At 35.0% G+C, this 21,343-nt stretch overlaps 2 protein-coding genes and 1 long non-coding RNA gene across 3 annotated transcripts in view; 2 read left to right on the top strand and 1 right to left on the bottom strand.

Annotated features, from left to right (window-relative positions):
* Positions 1-15,914, top strand: part of Atx-1 (Ataxin 1) — a 32,573-nt gene extending 16,659 nt beyond the window's left edge. Inside the window, exons 2-4 of the mRNA XM_089701409.1 lie at positions 10,556-10,950; positions 11,300-11,533; positions 11,952-15,914. Coding sequence (XP_089557535.1) covers positions 10,564-10,950; positions 11,300-11,533; positions 11,952-12,242 — 912 coding nt within the window. The 5' untranslated portion in view covers positions 10,556-10,563 and the 3' untranslated portion in view covers positions 12,243-15,914. The remainder of the gene's footprint in view (positions 1-10,555; positions 10,951-11,299; positions 11,534-11,951) is intronic.
* The window catches only part of LOC149483913 (uncharacterized), a 227,323-nt gene that overhangs the window by 164,583 nt on the left and 41,397 nt on the right, over positions 1-21,343 (top strand). The gene's annotated exons all lie outside the window — the stretch shown is intronic.
* CIAPIN1 (cytokine induced apoptosis inhibitor 1) lies at positions 16,453-20,400 on the bottom strand. The gene is made up of 5 exons (XM_089701410.1): positions 20,077-20,400; positions 19,465-19,691; positions 18,924-19,089; positions 17,701-17,807; positions 16,453-16,648 (listed from the first exon to the last, which is right to left on the bottom strand). The coding sequence occupies exons 1-5, from the start codon at positions 20,216-20,218 to the stop codon at positions 16,544-16,546; spliced, it is 747 nt and encodes a 248-aa protein (XP_089557536.1). The 5' UTR covers positions 20,219-20,400; the 3' UTR covers positions 16,453-16,543.

Here is a 21,343-nt window from a genome sequence, read left to right as displayed (position 1 = left end):
CTGGTTAACTTGCAAAAAGTATCGAGATCGCTTATTGGCTTAAGTAGCGCTTCTATATTTAGATGTGTTCGTTTGTTTTGATACTGAGTGCGTGGGTGGTAAATTGAAGTGCTTTTGTGTTCGCAGTAACATTAGCGACGTCTTAAATTTTCGGGATTGGGCTTAGCTGAATGCAGACCGAGCTTACACAATAAATCATATCTCAAATTATTGTATCCACAGTGAATGTTATAAAAATTAAATGTGTTCATTTGTCCGCCTTTCATGCTATAACGAAACTGTTTTGTGAAATATTTATATAAATAATATAATAAGAATTAATAACTGAATTCTAAGAAAATAGGCAGATTTTGGAAAGATTCCACGAATAAATATTTTCCAGGAAAAATAAAAACATTATATATGTATTTCAATACACAAGTAACAAAGAAAAGTGATGTTGATTTCTTTCTCATCGAATAATATATTATTTTATGCCTATAAGAATCGAGCCTTATCATTTATCTCGCCTTTGCTATAAGCCAAATAATTGACAAGTTCACTGTTCTTTTGATATATCATGATTTCCTTGGAATTATTATCACGTATTTTTAAATATAAATACATTGTAAAGAACCATCTATAAATAAGGAAAAATCTTTACAACACCTATTTTCCTGGAATTAATATGCACCCAGAAGCACATGTCTAAATTGTAGAGCACTCATAATATTGCAGTAAATAGTTCATTTATTACATAATATCATTTCAATTAGCCGATTCCTAACACATATGCACACACATGCACATATTTATTATACTAGTTTTCAACAAGGCTGTTTGTATTTAGCGCTAACTTCATCGGCCATTCATTACAAAGTACCTAGCCGTCGGGCGGCGAACCCCCGGCGCACGGCATCTTACGCCTACACAGTCCACTATAACAGAGACGGTCTGATCACCACGCCAAAACGCCACGAATTTAGAACAATCTATATTTAACAACATAATAATATATACAACCGGACGACAGCCGGTGGCATTTGAGTACCGTAGTTGCACAGAGCTTCTGAGAGAATTAGTTTAGTAGGTACCTACCGTAGAATAATATAAGTTAAAGTACCTACTCTACATAATATCATCTGCATTTAATATCAGTTTGTGTTAATAAGCATTTATTTATAACTTTAATTACCTTCGATTTTTTTAAAAACAGGTTAATTGCACATAACTTTTAATATAGACTTGTATTCCAAATTCCAATCGAGATTATTTCATAATAAGCTTCAACGATCAATCTTACATTATTTATTCCAAAATGACAGTTTATTATTTTTAATGAGTTTCTCAGCAGTTCGTTAAATAGACTTGCGGGTAAGTCCAGACTAAAACCAGATTGGAATGCATTTTTGAAGCCTTAGTCATGGCCTCTCATCTCGCTGGTGAGTCAGAAAAGCTAAGAATTTCTACGTTGTTTCCTTGTCACTTTGTTGAAAACAACACCTCGGTAACGCATTTATTTATATGGAAGTAATCCATTCAAATGTATAAATTTATAAAGAATAGAAAAAATTCGATCACGAGGCGGGACTCGAACCCGCATCCTTCGCGCCATTCCGGGGCGGATGCCTCACCAACTCAGCCACTCGTGACCCGCCCGAGTGATCGAATTTATTCTATTCTTTCAGTTTTATGTGTCTGAAGGGACACACCGCGCGCCATCTATTGAGATGATTAACAACCATTTCAACCAATATGAAGCACTTTTCAGTGAATACAATATTGTAACGATGGAACACGACCTTTTTTGTTGAATTTATATTTTTGGTTTTTATGGCATTCAAATGCTTTATAAATATAAATTTATAAAGAATAGAAAAAATTCGATCACGAGGCGGGACTCGAACCCGCATCCTTCGCGCCATTCCGGGGCGGATGCCTCACCAACTCAGCCACTCGTGACCCGCCCGAGTGATCGAATTTATTCTATTCTTTCAGTTTTATGTGTCTGAAGGGACACACCGCGCGCCATCTATTGAGATGATTAACAACCATTTCAACCAATATGAAGCACTTTTCAGTGAATACAATATTGTAACGATGGAACACGACCTTTTTTGTTGAATTTATATTTTTGGTTTTTATGGCATTCAAATGCTTTATAAATATAAATTTATAAAGAATAGAAAAAATTCGATCACGAGGCGGGACTCGAACCCGCATCCTTCGCGCCATTCCGGGGCGGATGCCTCACCAACTCAGCCACTCGTGACCCGCCCGAGTGATCGAATTTATTCTATTCTTTCAGTTTTATGTGTCTGAAGGTCTGTGTCTGTGTCTAAATATAAATTTATAAAGAATAGAAAAATTTTTTCTATTCTTTATAAATTTATATTTATAAAGCATTTGAATGCCATAAAAACCAAAAATATAAATTCAACAAAAAAGGTCGTGTTCCATCGTTACAATATTGTATTCACTGAAAAGTGCTTCATATTGGTTGAAATGGTTGTTAATCATCTCAATAGATGGCGCGCGGTGTGTCCCTTCAGACACATAAAACTGAAAGAATAGAATAAATTCGATCACTCGGGCGGGTCACGAGTGGCTGAGTTGGTGAGGCATCCGCCCCGGAATGGCGCGAAGGATGCGGGTTCGAGTCCCGCCTCGTGATCGAATTTTTTCTATTCTTTATAAATTTATATTTATAAAGCATTTGAATGCCATAAAAACCAAAAATATAAATTCAACAAAAAAGGTCGTGTTCCATCGTTACAATATTGTATTCACTGAAAAGTGCTTCATATTGGTTGAAATGGTTGTTAATCATCTCAATAGATGGCGCGCGGTGTGTCCCTTCAGACACATAAAACTGAAAGAATAGAATAAATTCGATCACTCGGGCGGGTCACGAGTGGCTGAGTTGGTGAGGCATCCGCCCCGGAATGGCGCGAAGGATGCGGGTTCGAGTCCCGCCTCGTGATCGAATTTTTTCTATTCTTTATAAATTTATATTTATAAAGCATTTGAATGCCATAAAAACCAAAAATATAAATTCAACAAAAAAGGTCGTGTTCCATCGTTACAATATTGTATTCACTGAAAAGTGCTTCATATTGGTTGAAATGGTTGTTAATCATCTCAATAGATGGCGCGCGGTGTGTCCCTTCAGACACATAAAACTGAAAGAATAGAATAAATTCGATCACTCGGGCGGGTCACGAGTGGCTGAGTTGGTGAGGCATCCGCCCCGGAATGGCGCGAAGGATGCGGGTTCGAGTCCCGCCTCGTGATCGAATTTTTTCTATTCTTTATAAATTTATATTTATAAAGCATTTGAATGCCATAAAAACCAAAAATATAAATTCAACAAAAAAGGTCGTGTTCCATCGTTACAATATTGTATTCACTGAAAAGTGCTTCATATTGGTTGAAATGGTTGTTAATCATCTCAATAGATGGCGCGCGGTGTGTCCCTTCAGACACATAAAACTGAAAGAATAGAATAAATTCGATCACTCGGGCGGGTCACGAGTGGCTGAGTTGGTGAGGCATCCGCCCCGGAATGGCGCGAAGGATGCGGGTTCGAGTCCCGCCTCGTGATCGAATTTTTTCTATTCTTTATAAATTTATATTTATAAAGCATTTGAATGCCATAAAAACCAAAAATATAAATTCAACAAAAAAGGTCGTGTTCCATCGTTACAATATTGTATTCACTGAAAAGTGCTTCATATTGGTTGAAATGGTTGTTAATCATCTCAATAGATGGCGCGCGGTGTGTCCCTTCAGACACATAAAACTGAAAGAATAGAATAAATTCGATCACTCGGGCGGGTCACGAGTGGCTGAGTTGGTGAGGCATCCGCCCCGGAATGGCGCGAAGGATGCGGGTTCGAGTCCCGCCTCGTGATCGAATTTTTTCTATTCTTTATAAATTTATATTTATAAAGCATTTGAATGCCATAAAAACCAAAAATATAAATTCATTCAAATGTAGTTAACAATTTGTTACGGATTGATTGACAGAAAGAAAACATTTTAATACAATACAAATAAAGGTGAAACATTATTCGTGATGAAATAAATAAAATAAATATCTAGTCGTGGCAATCAACTAATATTACTGGTAAGCAACAAATTTATATCGAAGTTTTAATCTATCTTAATACCTACTATTATAAAGGCGAAAGTTTGTAAGTATGGATGTATGGATGTTTGTTACTCTTTCACGTAAAAACTACTGAACCGATTACAATGAAATTTAGCACACATATAGAGGGTAACTTGGATTAACACATAGGATAGGTTTTATCCCGGAAATCCCACGGGAACAGGAACTATGCGGGTTTTCCTTTGAAAACGGGGGCGAAGCCGCGGGCGGAAATCTAGTAAGAATTAAATACTACCTAAAAACTTAATCTATTTATTTTATACAAGGTCACACAAGGTTCGTGACTGGAAACGTCTAGAAAACAAAGGTTCAAATAGCTAGAAACATGTTTAAGTAACATTTCCACATCTTCAATGATTTCTAAAATTCTAGATTCAATGGAATTGCTTAACTTTATTACTGCAATTGCTTATAAGCATGAATCACGATTTAAATGATTACCTTCTCAGTGATAATTTGTAAATAGTAAAACAACGTGGTAATTATAATTTTTATTTCATTGTTCAATTCACCAACGCACAGTATTTTTTTGACCCTTCTTTTGCGACAGCCTAATTTTATTGAATGAATGTATGGATATATACATGACAAACGCAAGAGTAAAACTCCCATGAAGCTCACTATCATACTTTTCGAAAAAATTCAATCTGAATAAAAAGTACCGGTATTTTATATAATTCAATTTTAATTTTTTATTAATTTTTCTACCATTATAACACATTTTTTTGCATTGCGAGCGTCAAGGCTAGCCATAGGGCCAATTTTCGATCCATTCGGGGAAGAGCTGTGACTTCGCAATTTCGAGATAATCGCATAAATAACAAAATTTCATTTCTTTTTTTGTGACTGAACTTTTAAGAATAGGCAAATTATTTTTACTTCAAAACATAGTTATATGTATGGACTACTTCCACAAAAAAAACCGATCGCGAAAAGAGCGGGATTCGCGAGATATTAATTTCTGAAAAAGTACCGGTTCTTTAACGAATTTTTTGTATAAAATCCACAATATAAATTGAACTTATATAGAGTTGCGTTTCTCAGATGACGGAATACTACAGAAAATTTGATGAGACATATTGTTAGTAAATTGAAGTGTCTATAACAAAATATAAAAAATAAAAAAGTTATAAAAAAAATTGAGTTAAAATTAAACAAAATTTCTTTATGCAGTAAAATTACATCATTTACAAATTAATCTTAATTATTTTTTTATTGATGTTATTTAGCGTTTATCGCGACATAAGGTGTTATAATAAAAATGTTTTTGCTTTAAAAGACTTTCAATAAATTCTCTATTTGTTTGGTCGGATGACATTTAATTAGATAAATAAAAATAAATAGTTCAAATTTTTTTTATTCAACTCATCCATCAATTGAAATTGCTTTCTCTAGGCACTAGATATCAAGATTACGACTATTTATTTCAACTTATTAGTTGACATTATCGGGGTGTGTGGAGTTTTCGCAATCCAGACTAGAGGGCGCTTTTGCGCGCTGAATCGCGCTATTGAAATGTTTTGTTAGTTACATATAAGATGTAAGCTGATTTCCATGAGTTGGGTTAATTGGTTTGGAGAAATAAGTAAAAAAAAGTAAAGTTGGTAGTTTGAAAAGTAAGGTTGGTTGAATTAGCGTTTTATCCGCTTTAAACGAAAAATCGGTTGGTTTTATCGGTCCAACCGTTTCAGTTGGTTGGTTGTGGGTCAAAACCCTAATTAAATCTTCTATTTCATTTTGTAAAGCCATTTATTGGTTGTTGATTTTTGACTTTTCTTTTTTACTTTGTTTTTTAATTTCTTTAATCCAATTATTTTATTTGATTAAATACTTTCACTGCCATTCATACAGTTTTGTATACGTAAAGGCTATGGATAACGCTGTAGCTGGAACCTCTTATCCTTCGGAGGTGGCCTCATACAGGCTAGATGTAGAAACAGGCTGCCATACACTAACTCGATATGATATATACATATATCTGGATCAAGAGAGTAAAAAACTCCATGGTCGCTATGGAAAACCGTTTGATTTATCCAAATCGGAAAGGAATATTTTTGTAAAATCGATTTTTGCAACTATATTAAATACACCCCTTTCAGAACCACAGGAGAAAAATTTTAACATTGCTATAAACCGTTTTATCAACAAAGTTGAGAAAAGATATAACGATAGCAACAGAATTTTGTCACAATTTCGAAAAAAAAATAACGCTTGGTTGAATAAGCCTTTTATAAATGATCTTCCTCAAGATGTCATTTCGAAACCTTCTGAGGTTGTGAATGTACCACCTGCCGTCTTGGATGTATCGCCTATGGTTTTGGACGTGCCATCTGAGGTAGCCGATGAACACCCAATAGTTCCCGATCCTCATCGCTTGGTCTTGCGTGAAATTGCCTGTTGTAATAAAGATGAAGAATATGCAAAACTTCATAAACGAACGCAACTTAGAAAACAAAAATCACTAGAATTATTGATTCAGAATGAACCATCAGCAAAACTGATTTCATCATTTACTAAAGTCATTAAATCTCATGACAACAAAAAACTAAGCAAAAAAAGTGCCCATGACTTAGAAGCTGTGATAAAGATATGTTTGGAGTCTGCAAATAAATCAACTGAAGTGTTGGCAAAAATAAATCAGTACAGTAATCCATACTCTCCAGAAGAAGCGCTTGGTATACTTATTGACCGAAAATATAGTGTCGAAACATATAAATTTTTACAACAAGATTTAAATAAAAGAGGTTTTAAAGCTTTTCCACCGTACAGACTTGTAGCAAAAGCAAAACTGGAGTGTTACCCAGAGGATGGAGTCTTGGCAAATGAAGTTGAAGCTTCTGTTTCGCTACAAGGTCTGCTTGCACACACATTTAAAAGAATTGTAAGTCTCTGTGATGATGTCATTAATGCGTATTGCGAACGAATGGATTTGGACGAATTGTCTTGTAAATTTGAAGGCTCTTGGGGCTTTGACGGCAGCACAGGCCAATCATTATATAAGCAGAAGGCACCCCAAGATCCTTTGTATGATGAAAATACTATATTTGCCACAACCTTCGTACCATTAAAGGTCATGGAAACGTGCAGCAGTCAAATTCTCTGGGTAAATCCAACACCTCAATCATATCGCTCTTGCAGGCCTCTACATATTCAATATAGAAAAGAGTCAAAGTCTCTTATTCTCAGAGAAAAACAGTACGTTGAACAACAATTAAAAAATTTGTCCCCTATCGCAGCAGCCACATCAAAAGGCTTCATAGTAAAAACTATTTGTAATCTTACATTAAGTATAATAGATGGCAAGGTGTACAATATCATCAACAATACCTTTTCTCAACTAAGGTGTCCAATTTGCGGGTTGACAGCAACTAAATTCAATGACCTGGATTTGGCGTTCTCTACACAAATTAATAAAGAAGCTATAAAAAATGGTCTGAGCCCTCTTCATGCATTTATAAGATTTCTAGAGTTCTTACTCCACTTGGGATACAAAAATGACCCCCGAGTAAGACAGTGGCGAGTCTCAAAGTTGTCACCTGCGGGCATAATTACTGAAGACCGAAAAAAAACAATTCAGGCGCAAATACGGGATCGTCTGGGTATACTAGTAGATGTTGTACGTCCGAACTCTGGAACAACTAATGACGGAAATACTGCTCGAAGAGTTTTCGCTAATGAGGAAAGTCGCGGCATATTTGCAGACATATTAGGAATAAGTAGATGGCTTGTAGATGACATACACGTAATTTTAGTGGCAATTAACTGCGGTCTACCGGTAGACTCAACGAAGTTCGGAATTTTTTGCAGAAATTTAGCCAAAAAATATGTAGCTAATTACAACTGGCACCCCATGACGACGACAATGCACAAAATCCTTATTCACGGCCAAGAAATTATAGAAAACTCGGTACTGCCCGTAGGTGTTTTATCCGAACAAGCTGGAGAGTCCAGAAATAAATATTGGCGATATGACCGCGAACATCACAGCCGAAAAGACGACAGAAAACACACAATGGAAGACTTATTTCATAGGGCATTGGAATCGTCCGATCCAGTTATATCGAATACACGTTTGAGTATGCGCCAAAACAGTATGAAAAAATTGCCTTTGCCCTCTGCTGTTATCGAAATGTTGAAACCATTTCAATTTAATGAAGAAGAAGATGAACACAACGAAGAAGAATCATATTGTACTGAAATTGAAGACAGTTCACTCATTCTAACAAATGAAAATGACGTATTTTTAGTTTAGACATTTTCACATTTCATTTCACTCCCTTAGCTACATATTTTTTCCTGCCAAATCCAAGGTCAAGTTTATTTTAATAATTTTACAAACAAGGAAACTTACAAATTTATGTAATCCTCTTCATAGTATAATGTGGTATAAGTATATAAATAAAGAAAAAAAATAGTAATTGGGGTACCTACTTACCTTTATATGAAAGTATGAAATAAAAATATTGATAAAGTGTGATTTAGGATTTTATACAAAAAAATCGTTAAAGAACCGGTACTTTTTCAGAAATTAATATCTCGCGAATCCCGCTCTTTTCGCGATCGGTTTTTTTTGTGGAAGTAGTCCATACATATAACTATGTTTTGAAGTAAAAATAATTTGCCTATTCTTAAAAGTTCAGTCACAAAAAAAGAAATGAAATTTTGTTATTTATGCGATTATCTCGAAATTGCGAAGTCACAGCTCTTCCCCGAATGGATCGAAAATTGGCCCTATGGCTAGCCTTGACGCTCGCAATGCAAAAAAATGTGTTATAATGGTAGAAAAATTAATAAAAAATTAAAATTGAATTATATAAAATACCGGTACTTTTTATTCAGATTGAATTTTTTCGAAAAGTATGATAGTGAGCTTCATGGGAGTTTTACTCTTGCGTTTGTCATGTATATATCCATACATTCATTCAATAAAATTAGGCTGTCGCAAAAGAAGGGTCAAAAAAATACTGTGCAACGGTCTGCGGGTACATTATAATATACGAATTTCAAATACAGATGTTCACATTCATAATCTCAATAAGCTAATAAAAGACATGTAATAACTAACGACGAAAACACATCCTATATATAGGTACCTATTCATTACTTTCGTCTACCACCATGGCTTACGATTCCCAATAATCCTATTAGATACTCGTGTAATACGCACATAAGAGGTTCGTCTTACATTTACGAAAGCGTGTTATTACATAGTTAGCAGCACATACATGCATCCCCTAACACAAAGACGCGTGCTAACATGGATAATGTTTACGCAGGTGCACCACACTCTTTGTTCTCCAAATTATCGCTCACTGCTCAAACACGAACTGGAATGTTGACGATCATCTCCATCTCTACTCTAACCCTCGACGCTAATTGTTGGTTCACCACGAAATTGTATAGCTATATGTGGTTATCGTGTTTACGTGCTATTTATAGACATGAGGTAATAAATATAATATCACATGCAGTTTCCTCCGCAACGAGGATTTGGAAAATAAATCAAAACAGGAAAGACTCTAATCAACAGGTCTTTCCTGCAATAAAAATAAACCTTACGCATTACGTTTACAATAATATTAACATTCGGTTTAACTACGCCACGTATCTTGTGTATTCAATTGCTAACTTATAAAATCTATTTATAATGTTGACGTCGCCCGTTCCACATTCTTATCTCATCACCAAACACGAGTCACGCAAGAAAGGAACGCACATGTAGTTTTACTATGTGGGAACAACATATCATTACGGACAAGGCTGTAATTGTGTTGCAGGTTATAAATAATGCAAACGATGCGATAGCACTTTTATGAAAGAGTTATTGTCTTATCTATAGCATTTCAATATTATAGTCGTATCGTATTTAAGGATAGGTACGTTGTTATTCAACTTATACGACTTTTCGTTGCAACCATTGTACGTTAGTGATTTATAGGCTATAAAACATTATGAAAGTGCAATATTTATAAAGAGTATTTATGAAACATGCATGATAAACCACTTCAAGGACAACATAATATTATTGTCGCATAAAATCACCTTATATATCCAAAATGTTAATACCTACGGATGATTACAGTTTGCTCGAATTTGAGTAAAATATTCATACATAATAATTTATAATAAATTGTTTCTCGTTTAGTATCATAATTCATAATACAATATTTAGTATTCTGATATCATCGGTAGGTACCTGCAAAGTTATCCTCATCAAACTTTATACTAATTTAAAAGGAATTTGGCATTGCTAAAGCTGTTTTTGTGGTTACATTATAATATCCAGATATGGAAATTTTCTGATTCGGAATGGGGAAAACGATTCAATATTACGTGTAATGTGTTGTTTATTGTTTGTGGACGCAACAGATATATGTTAACAGAATGTGTGTTTATTTCCAGCGCGTCCAATGATCTCAGCGAGCCTCCCCGGCGAGGCGCTGGTCCAGCTCGGGCAGCTGCAACTGAGCCACCTGTACCCGCCTCCGACGATGACGCCGGAGTTCCTAGCGCCGCCGCCGCGGCCGTACCCGCGCTACGCGCCCCGGCGCCCGCGGGACCCCATGCCCGCGCCCCCCGCGCCCGCGCCCTTCCCCCCCGTGCCGACCGCCTACTCCCCGTTCCTGCCGCACCCGGCGTCGTACGCGCCGTACCTGTACCGCGCGCGGGCCCCGCAGCCGCCAGCATACCCGATACGTAACCGGCACTCGTCGGGCTTCGTGCCGCCCGCCCCGGCACCGCACTCGCCGCACTCGCCACCCGTGTCGGCACCGGCTCCTCAACCACCTCCCAGAGAAGTAAGTTGAATATCATTGCAATCTAAATCTCAAAAATAAACTTTACGTTTATGTGAATAATATTAAGAAAATAATTCATCTCATCAATACATAACAGTATATCAACGCTTTATAAAGTTTTTAATTTGTTTAATACTATGCACGCGTAACGCTAACCGGAGCTAAAGTTTAATAACTTTTGAAATTACTTAAGACCCTTGATTTATTACATGAATAATTCAATATAGCCCGAAGATGAGCATTTTATCGTGCGGCAAAGTTTTTATTTATATATGTACTTGTAATTCTAGATTTAAAGCAGTGACGTACTATAAATATATTTGATTCAAATATGTATGTTGATTTCCAGGAGCCGCCTATGTCACCAGAGCGAGGGGCGCCCGCACCGTACTTCTGTCGTGGAGCACTAATACGGCTAGAAGATGGCACTCTGAGGCGAGTAGAGGAGATGAGGACGGAGGACTTCGTGATGAGCGCGGAACGGAGCGGAGACCTCTCGCTGACGCAGTGCACGCTGCTCAGGCTGGACGAGCGAGGCGACAGACTCGCTCTCACACTTGCATATGATAGAAATCGTTCACAAGTAAGTTTAAATTCATATTCAATTTTCGCAGTTACAGTTAAGTTGTTGTTGGAAATATTGAATAAGATAAATTTTTAGAAAAGCATACCTATATAAGATTGTCTTGTCTTATAATAAATTAATCTTCAGCTTAGTCTTAAAAATCAACAGAAGCAGAAATTAGTCCAAAATTAATTGTTCAAACAAGCAAAATTTTGTAAAAACATACGTAAACTAAACATTGTAAAATTAGTGAAACATGAAGCGTAAATAAAGTCACAGCACTCAACGCTTGAGCGCTGAAAATAGATAGCCTTGAACACCAATGAATGAAACTTCTTATTTCGTAAAGAGCAAACAAAACACGTCAGCGATTGAAAAATAACTCTAATGTAATAATTATACCATAGATTATTAATATAATGGTTTTCAATTACAGGTAGAGTTAGAATCAACCGTGGAGCATCCGTTCTTCGTGTACGGTCGCGGTTGGGCGTCGTGTAAGCCTGAACGCACCCTAGCAAGATACGGACTCCGAGTGCAGAGATTGCAAGTTGGCGACGTGTGCGTGTCCTTAGTGGCGCGCAAACCGACGCCGCCAAGCACGGGCCTGTCAGCCGCCCCGCCACAGACGCATCCAGAAAACCTCAGTGTGAAAGAGGACGCTAGAAAACGCCGGTGGTCCGCGTCTGACGTAGTCGACGATGGTCCCCCATTAAAGAAACGTTGAAGCTCTACAGTTGCGGCGAAGAGATCTTTAGTCAGAAACATTCACTTCGAGACTCTGGTTTAGTACGTACGGATGAATCCGTCGTGTCTATCCAATCGAGGCTCGAAAGACTCGTGACAGGTACTATCGCCACGTACGCGTGGGCAGATAGATCACCCCAGTGATTTAAATGCGTTCCTTCGACGCATATAATATTATGTAATTATTTCTATAGCGATCGGCAATCCACAATCGTACGCTTAATAATCTATTTGGAAACTAGGTGCTTTTTACAGTCGGGTGCTTCTATATGAGTTCGTGTACGATATTGTAAATATCTATGTATCTTAAGTCAGTCAATCTTTCTTGTTGCTGATAACAATGTATCACGAAATTCACAGCGTTAAGTAGGTTCATATAGAATGCGACATATCAATAAATTCGAAAGGCATAGTAATTCACGCATATGCCTTGTAAATACGATTTTAACCGGTACATGGCTTTACGATGAAAAAATATATATTTTAACTTTTTCACTTCGATCGATATCTACTACTGTCAAAAACTCGCTGATACATTGTATTCTGTAATCTTTAGAACCAAAGCTCCATAGTTCTTGAATTCCGATCGTCCTGGGTTCGTTTTAATAAATCGCTATTTTTAAAATAGATGATTGAACGTTACAAATTACAATAACGCTGGGCCGCGTTTACGAGCTGGCTAGTAATGCTGCAACGTAGGCGCCGCAATAATGACGTACGTACGTCACATTGTATTTTAAGCGTAATTTTCATAAGCACAAACAAATCGTAAACTACCAGATCTTTATATAGGATAGATATTGTGATAATTAATGAGATTTCAAATCGCCAGTCTGCAGATTATCGTGCTTGCGGTAGTGTCCAGACAAATTGTTAAAGGTACAATGAATGTTAGATTACAGGTATGGTGATGTGTGCTTATATGTTGACTGAATAGAGCTTGTGGGTTTTCGGAAGGTTCCTTTCAATGTTGTTTTACGCGCAGTCATCGTTTCGTACTTCCCTCATGGTTGTGACTGCAGACATATCCATACGATGCTTCGTCGTTTATTCGTTTTCGTAGACTTCGACTGGGCATTTTTTTGATACCTTCTCATTCGCATAGGTAGGTTACGGTAGTTTCTTCTGAACTGACAAACACTTCTGACAAATAATTCGACTTTATAATATAAGTAAATGTTGTTAATATCTATATAATGTATAAAGATATATATTTAATGGTCATGGTTATTAGATGCCATCTCTATTGGTTTTTTAACGTCCATGTGTGATACACATAACTTTTCTATGAGAAGATGTATACATAATAAACACACAGTCTGTGATATTTTGTAGTTATTGGTGAGAGTAGGTATGAAGTATTGCTTGAATAAACAAAATATAGATGTTAAGAATAATAAGCGCGTTATTGGTAAGAAAAATGTATAGTTAATTTAAACGGCAATAGAAACGAAAATATATTTAAATAAACAACAAATTAGAGTCTGTGATTAATGCACATATATCGTTATCTGGTATAACGAATATGCATGGCCATATCAAAAAGAAATATATTCTTAAGAAATTATATAAGAATTCGCAAATAAACTTCTAATTGAACAGTTATGTTGTCATAACAGTCCTGGGTCGTATTGAAAAGCTTTCACACACTTCGCCAATTGAAAATTAGCACAATACTATTTCAAATATATTTTATACAGCTCTTCCAGATTTAACATTGACCGAAGTCTGTGAAAACCTTTTCAATCCAGCTTAAATGCTAAATGATTATAATTTCTGTAGCTATTGTCTAACTGCAACTTGGCAATTATACGACAATAGTTATCGAAACTTTGTTCCAGTAAAATACGATATATATGTTCATGAAAATCCTTCCATTACTTCTAAAATATTATCAAAAATAGCGTTATATTATATTAAAAAAAAAATATTATCATGATATTGTAATATTCGTATTTTACCCATACATTTCAATTCATTCAGATTAAAACACATTTCTTTATTTATGCACGTATATTCCACACTTCCAACATTATTTATCAGAATATACCCTATGCAGAACCCAACACATAATAGCAAGGAAACGAATTGTAAGATTTAAGAAGGAACGCTTCATTGTACCGCACACGATGCGTGCTTGTTATTTGTATGTTAAAGTATCGACTATATAGACTACGAATACACCATTTATAGGAAGGGTGTCGTAAGAGTTAATAATTTGTTGTATAATATATTATGTAATTCTAGTTTTATCGTCTTATATTATTATTTGTAATTGTAATGAAAGATCTCATTTTATTAATCGGTATTTTCTAACAAGGCGCTTTCATTAGATCATGACTAAGCCTACCTCACAAACTTTAAGACTAGCCTCGCTACGCCGAGCCGGTCGTATTCAAGTCTAAGCAAGATCTCAATTTGATGAAAATAAACTTTTAAAAAGACTGGGATGCTTTACTGAATGTTGTGGGATAGTAGTTTCTTCGAAGATATTACTTAAATTATGAGATAGGAGCATTTATTTTGTTTTCGGAAGCGCTAGCTCCGTTTCCGACAGGATGGACAATCGTTTAGTACAAAATTCGTTACAAAAAGTATTATTTCCCAAAATCCAAATTCAAAAAAGTATTAATTTTTCCGCTGAAAGGTGCTATCACGGTACGTGAAAATGGATGCACTATGAAGCCTAAGCACATTTAATAAGTTATAATAGTATTGGCACAATCGATGTTCTTCCGCGCCTCTAGTGTGTTACGTCGTTGTAATTTATAACAACTGGTCACAGGTGTTAAAACCGATTAACTAATTCATTCCCTTGATTCGTACTACCAATGTTTACTATTTTTGATTCGATATTTCGAATAGGGCCAATCTAATTGATGTACAAATAAATCGTGTTTTACCCCAGACAAATTAAGCAATTATTTTTTTAAATATCGTAATATTCTCTTACTATTGTTATATCAGTAATGTATAAATTGGTTTAAATTGCTTCTAATTAATTAAAATTAAAAGCTTGTTTCCGCAAGTGTTTTGTTATATAGCGAATAATCGTTAATAGTTTCATTTATTGTAAAATTGATTTTAAATCATTATTTTCAATACGCTACGTTTTCTTGTTAACTCGAGTGAATGATACTGTATGACTGAGTTATATAAGTGTTGTATAGTTACAATAGATCGCATTAAATAAGTTTTAAATGTTGCCAATGTTAAAAATGGCCAGTAATGGTTCAAATATTACTATAGTTACAATAGCCAAGCTGATATTTTGACACAAATGATTGTGCCATCCTTGTTTTCTCGGTGTAAAAAAATGACCAATGGGTTCGATACCCGCCATTTTGATATTACATCTAATAATAATATGTGATAATTGATCGCAGTTCATTGTCTAAATATCACAAAAATATTGTCACTAACTGTTTTTCAATATTTAGCCAATCGCAGAACGGGAATACTGTGTCATTTTAATTAATAAATAGATATTATGAATTGTTATATATGACAAATATATATGTATATTTTATTGTATAGCGGATTGAGTAATATTTCAGATTAATGTAAATTGAAGTGTTATAGACCGAGATATGTTAAACTAAGTTAACTGTTTGTAAAAAGAAAGAGAATATGTATAATTGAATATTTGCTATGACTTTTGTTTTATTTATTTCACCTTGTTTACTACCAGTTTACACTTTTCTACATAAAGCTAAAACGGCCCGTTTAGACATAGCTATAATTTAATATCCCGCTAGCGTCATCTATTTGAATATATTTAAAAATGTTATCTACGTTATGTCTAAGCAGGCTTAAGCGTACATTAATGTTGATTTATGAAACATTCGTTCATACCGAGCACATCCATGGAATAAATACATTTATTAATGTCTTATAAATATTCGAATAACATTGACTTAGACTAGAAACAAACGGCTTTAAAAGCAAGTTCTTCCTCAACTTGAAGATACAAAACAAAATTTGTTACTATTTATAATATTAATAAATAATTGGCATGGTAAAGATGCCGATTGTGCGCCGAAAATGCTTACTTGCAATCTTTTTCAGTAATAATACTTCTTCCATGTCATATCTTATTACATCATTTCTAAGTCAATGATCAAAAACAACTTATAAAACGCATCAAGGATACCAACTATCCACCACAAAAAAAAAAAAAAACAAAAACATAATCCTAAACATAACATTATATTTGCATAAGACATCACAAGCAAAAATTAAATACTAAAAGTAATCTACAGATAATCACATGGAGTTCGTTCATATATCAGATTTGAGATCCAGTTTGACCTTTTCACCAGGTTTGAAGGCCGGCATTCCGAGGTACGGGCAAGTTGCACAGCGGAAAGCATCGCCGAGGTAACACTGAAAGAAAAAAAAAATATTAACTAAACATAAATAAACAAATGTTTATGACAATAAACTATTTAGTGTTCTGACGGCAGCCGTCGACGTTTGGACTGCAGCCGCCGACGCTTCGACGACTGCCGTCGACAGGTGGCGACGGCTGAAGTAAGTCTCTGCCGTTCATAACTTGCCGTTCGTTTGTAAGAACGCTTAAACACGATTTTCACAAAATAAAGGAAACGCTGTCTGGCGCTGACCTTTGCTGTTATAAAAAAAAGCCTGTGTGCCGAGCACTCGTGTCAGAAGTGAAACTTCTTTGGCAAGATTCAAAGATGCCAAAATCATCGCCTTAGTCCATTACGTGACGGTTTTGCCATGACGCGACCTTGTAATTTTACTCTTAACGCGCCTAAAGAAGAATCACTTCAAAAATTTATGTATTACTAGCTTCCGCCCGCGACTCCGTCCGCGCGGATGTCGGTCTTCGCGTGGATGGTTTATTTCTCCATTAACTCTAACAATGACATCTTATTAATATCTATTGGACCCTGTGATTGGACCCAAATACGGCTAGGCCTATAATAATACGCAACGTGTGTTCGCGGTTCTACAGAACAACGTCTATGGATAAAACTGAAAAATTAAGATAATTTTTTTTCTACGTATTTTTCCAGGATAAAAAGTATCCTATTTTACGCCCAGGATAAGAAGGTATAATTATACCAAGTTTCATCGAAATCGAACCGTTAGTTTTCACGTGATGTCTTCACATACAGACAGACAGACAGACAGACAGACAGACAGACAAAAATTTTTTTAATCACATATTTGGGTTTGATATCGATCCAGTAACACCCCCTGCTATTTATTTTTTCAATATTTTTAATGTACAGAATTGACCCTTCTACAGATTTATTATATGTATAGATAACAAGATAATGATCATTGATTATAACGCTTGATTCTACATAAATAGTAAAACCATTGTAATATGCATCCATCCTGTTCCAACAGTCTTTAATACCTTTACTCACACACACATAAAACACAAGAAATATTTAAATACTCACACTTCCACAAGAAGATTTTGGTGTGTCCTTAGTTTCTCCCCTCAACTCCTCAGCTAGTCCACACGAACAATCGGCACACGCCTTGCGTTTTCCAGTCGTCGCACACACTGAAATTATTATTTAGTAATATTATAATTATAAATTTGTTTATTTCTTGCTTGGGCTGGGCAATTATTTGGGTCAAAAGGCTAAAAAGTAGGTTACCTTTAGTAATATAGTTTGTTTGAATTTAAATATTTTAGTTTTATAGCATTCAAATACTATCGATCACGATTCGAACCAGCGGCTTGCCAAAATAGCGAAAAAATTATAGATTATGTTTTACTGTGTCGAAACATTGGAGAATTGTGGAGGTTAAGGAGATTAACATTAAGATGGGAATCAATTTGCTATGTGCAATGTGCATAGCCACAGGTAACAGCTAATTTACTAATAAAATTGTTTAGAAAATTACTAATGACATATTGATGAATGAGTTCTTCAAGGCCATGCTTATCACTATTTGCAGGGCTAAATGAATGAAGATATTAGATAAGTGTATCCTATATTAAAACAGTATAGAATTTAACTACATGTCAGATGAATAATTATTTTTTTTTAGTTTAATTTTATTCAGATTCCATAGTATTTGTCCAAAATTAAATCATCTATTATTAAAAATATATCTTAAACAATTTTTCCTGTTACCACTGAAGAATAAAATACATGCATAACTACATAACAAAAACATTTCTTTTCACTATAATAGACAAATAAGTAAATAAACATCCAGGTGATTCACGTTCAAGTCATGAAGTTACAATTATTGACAACCTCAATACATTAATGCTCTTGGAACACAAAACCTCGACACCACAAGTCATTGACAATGTTTGAAACACTTAACCTCAACTGCGCTCGGAACACAAAACCTCAATGTTGTCTATCATGATAAAAACAAGATATACAAAATATTACTAATTGTCTAAAAATAAATGTACATTTTTATAGAATTAAAATTAAATGTTTTAGCAGAGCAAAATTAAAATATTATTAGTACACTACCTACATATTTACATAACACATACTTATTTCATAATTAGTATGAAAGTGAGTTTGTTTGTCACACCTTATATACTCAATTGATAAATAATTAATTAATTATTATGAAATTTGCAAACATTAATCAGTAGCTCACATGTAAACTGGTGCTTTTTATCATCAATATGCAAATAAAATCTAACCTTTCAAAGATGCTTGATCAGGTTTCTTCAGATCATCCTCATCCAGCAAGTTGTTTGCATCAATTGTTTCGTCATCAGTTGGTTTAGTCCATGCCTCCTCTACTGTGTCATCTAACTTCCATACTGCTGGTTTTCCATTTAGTTTCAGCGAAGCTTTAGATCCAACCTTGAAATCAACATTATTTACTTTTTAATACATTTATATATGACCGCCTCCTTGGTACAGTGGTTGACGCGTGAGCGTACAACCGAGGGGTCCTGGGTTCGATTCCCGGTGGAGACGAAGAAAAAAAAAAATGTCTCGGTCTGGCAGGACACAGAAGGCTGTTCACCTACTTGTCCCTAAAGAAAATCGATCAGTGAAACAGATGTACGAATAATGCATCTGCCCCTTACCCCACTACGGGGACACGGGACTTCACTTAATACATTTATACAGGCATTTTCATTGACAAAGTGATTATAAATATTTGAATTATACAATTTGGTTTATAAATATTATAACTATAAAGTAAATGATGAAGTCAACTATTTGACTTACCTCAAAATTTGGCTTTTCTCCAATATAAACATTTTCCGATGATGTTATATTGACAAACCCATTTAGCTTGAGATTGGAACTTATATCATTGCTATCTTTTAATAGTATTTTACCACTGGGTTTCAATAATTTTACTAATATAGAAAGTAATTTATCGTTGTGTTCAATGTTATGAGGCGGTAACCAATTCGATAAAATTACGTTGAATGAGGAATGGGGTCTTGAACCTGAAATGTTGAATGAAATCCATGAATCTAATACATATTATAAAGGCGAAAGTTTGTAAGGATGTATGGATGTATGGATGTATGGATGTATGGATGTATGGATGTTTGTTACTCTTTCACGTAAAAACTACTGAACCGATTACAATGAAATTTAGCACACATATAGAGAGTAACTTGGATTAACACATAGGATAGTTTTTATCCCGGAAATCCTACGGGAACGGGAACTATGCGGGTTTTCCTTTGCAAACGCGGGCGAAGCCGCGGGCGGAAATCTAGTTCTAAATAATTACACTGATATACTTGAAGAATAATTATTCCTTTCATAACATTCGTGTGAATTTGTGGTTTAATTTTATTGATAAATCAAAATATTCATACGAACCTTCTGTAATCATAGCTGAATTTTCGAGAACCACAGGGATGTTTGTAATTTTCTGAATATCATTGAAGATTTTTTCAATTTCGCTTTCATTAGTATCATTCCAGATCAATAAGACAGAATCGCCAGTTTTGATATTTTCCATTTTCCGCTTTCGAATGTACCGACTGTTGTGAGAAAGAAAATTAGACGCGAACTTGTACTGTGTAATTTAATTACGTTGATTTAATGTTTCCTCTGCTGGATTAAAGCCTCAGTTATTAAAATGAATAATATTGCGATTAAGCGACGACGCAAACGCAATAAAACGAAGAATTGCACCGATTGAATCGAACTGTCTGTCTGCTGTCACAAAATTAAACTCATTTTGACATATTGAAATTTGGACAACTTCTTTTTTTCTTTTTTAATGTTACCATTCATAATAATTATGGTTACTCTTTCACACAAATACTAATGAACCGATTACAATGAAAAGCATACTTATAGCCTATAGAGCTTAGAGTATAGAATATAGATATCTATAGAGCGCGAACAACCAAGTGGGAACAGTAGGCACAGGTGGGAACAACACGACGTTCCCGCCGCGCGCGCTCGTAGTCGTGGTTGAGTGCTGACGAAGTGCGTTGCTCTGGAATTTTATTCATATTTACGAATAAACATGCTGAAATGTGCAGTTCTATCTTGCAAAAACGATACTAGAAAAATCACAAAATTGAAATCCAGTATCACATTTCATCGGTAAGTCGATTGTTATAATTATTTTTATGAAAATAAATCTAGCATCGCGGGGGTGAAGGGAAAGTGGGAGGGGACCCGCGCAGGCTCGCTCGCGCAACTCACGTGATCGTAGTGATGTGACTTGACCAACGCTGTACTCGATAGTTTACTAGAAGAACTATATTTTAACTTATTATTTATTTTACTTTAAAATTAAAACTCTTCTAGAAATGTATTATAAGTAAATAATTTTGTGGTGTGTTTGGTATGATACAATTTCTAATATTATGAATGCGAATGTATTATAGTGTAAATGAAAAGTATGTAATGTTACGATATATGGACCGCTAAATTGATTTTGAAGATTTTGGTAGGTATAGAATGGATAAAATTAAATAAAAAATTATTAATATTATTTATTAGTTATTTCATTTTAAATTATTAATTATTTCTCATTTTTAAAATTACATATTTATACTTTATTCATACATTTCTCCTTTAATAACATATTGAACATAAAATTTACATATGATACATATTTATTTACATA

The sequence above is a fragment of the Colias philodice genome, chromosome 12, assembly GCF_061535455.1.
Source record: "Colias philodice isolate Cphi_HAF_F1 chromosome 12, ilColPhil1 Martin Lab GWU primary, whole genome shotgun sequence".
NCBI classification, from domain to species: domain Eukaryota; kingdom Metazoa; phylum Arthropoda; class Insecta; order Lepidoptera; family Pieridae; genus Colias; species Colias philodice.
Note: the sequence above shows the minus strand (reverse complement) of the source record. Positions and strands in the feature narration are given on the sequence as shown.

Coding starts and splice junctions, on each gene's coding strand:
- CIAPIN1 (XM_089701410.1), bottom strand. CDS start 20,218: ATGGAAAATATCAAAACTGGCGATTCTGTCTTATTGATCTGGAATGAT. Junction 19,692..20,076: donor TTCAGCTATGATTACAGAAG/GTTCGTATGAAT, acceptor TCAACATTTCAG/GTTCAAGACCCCATTCCTCA. Junction 19,090..19,464: donor GAGAAAAGCCAAATTTTGAG/GTAAGTCAAATA, acceptor GTTGATTTCAAG/GTTGGATCTAAAGCTTCGCT.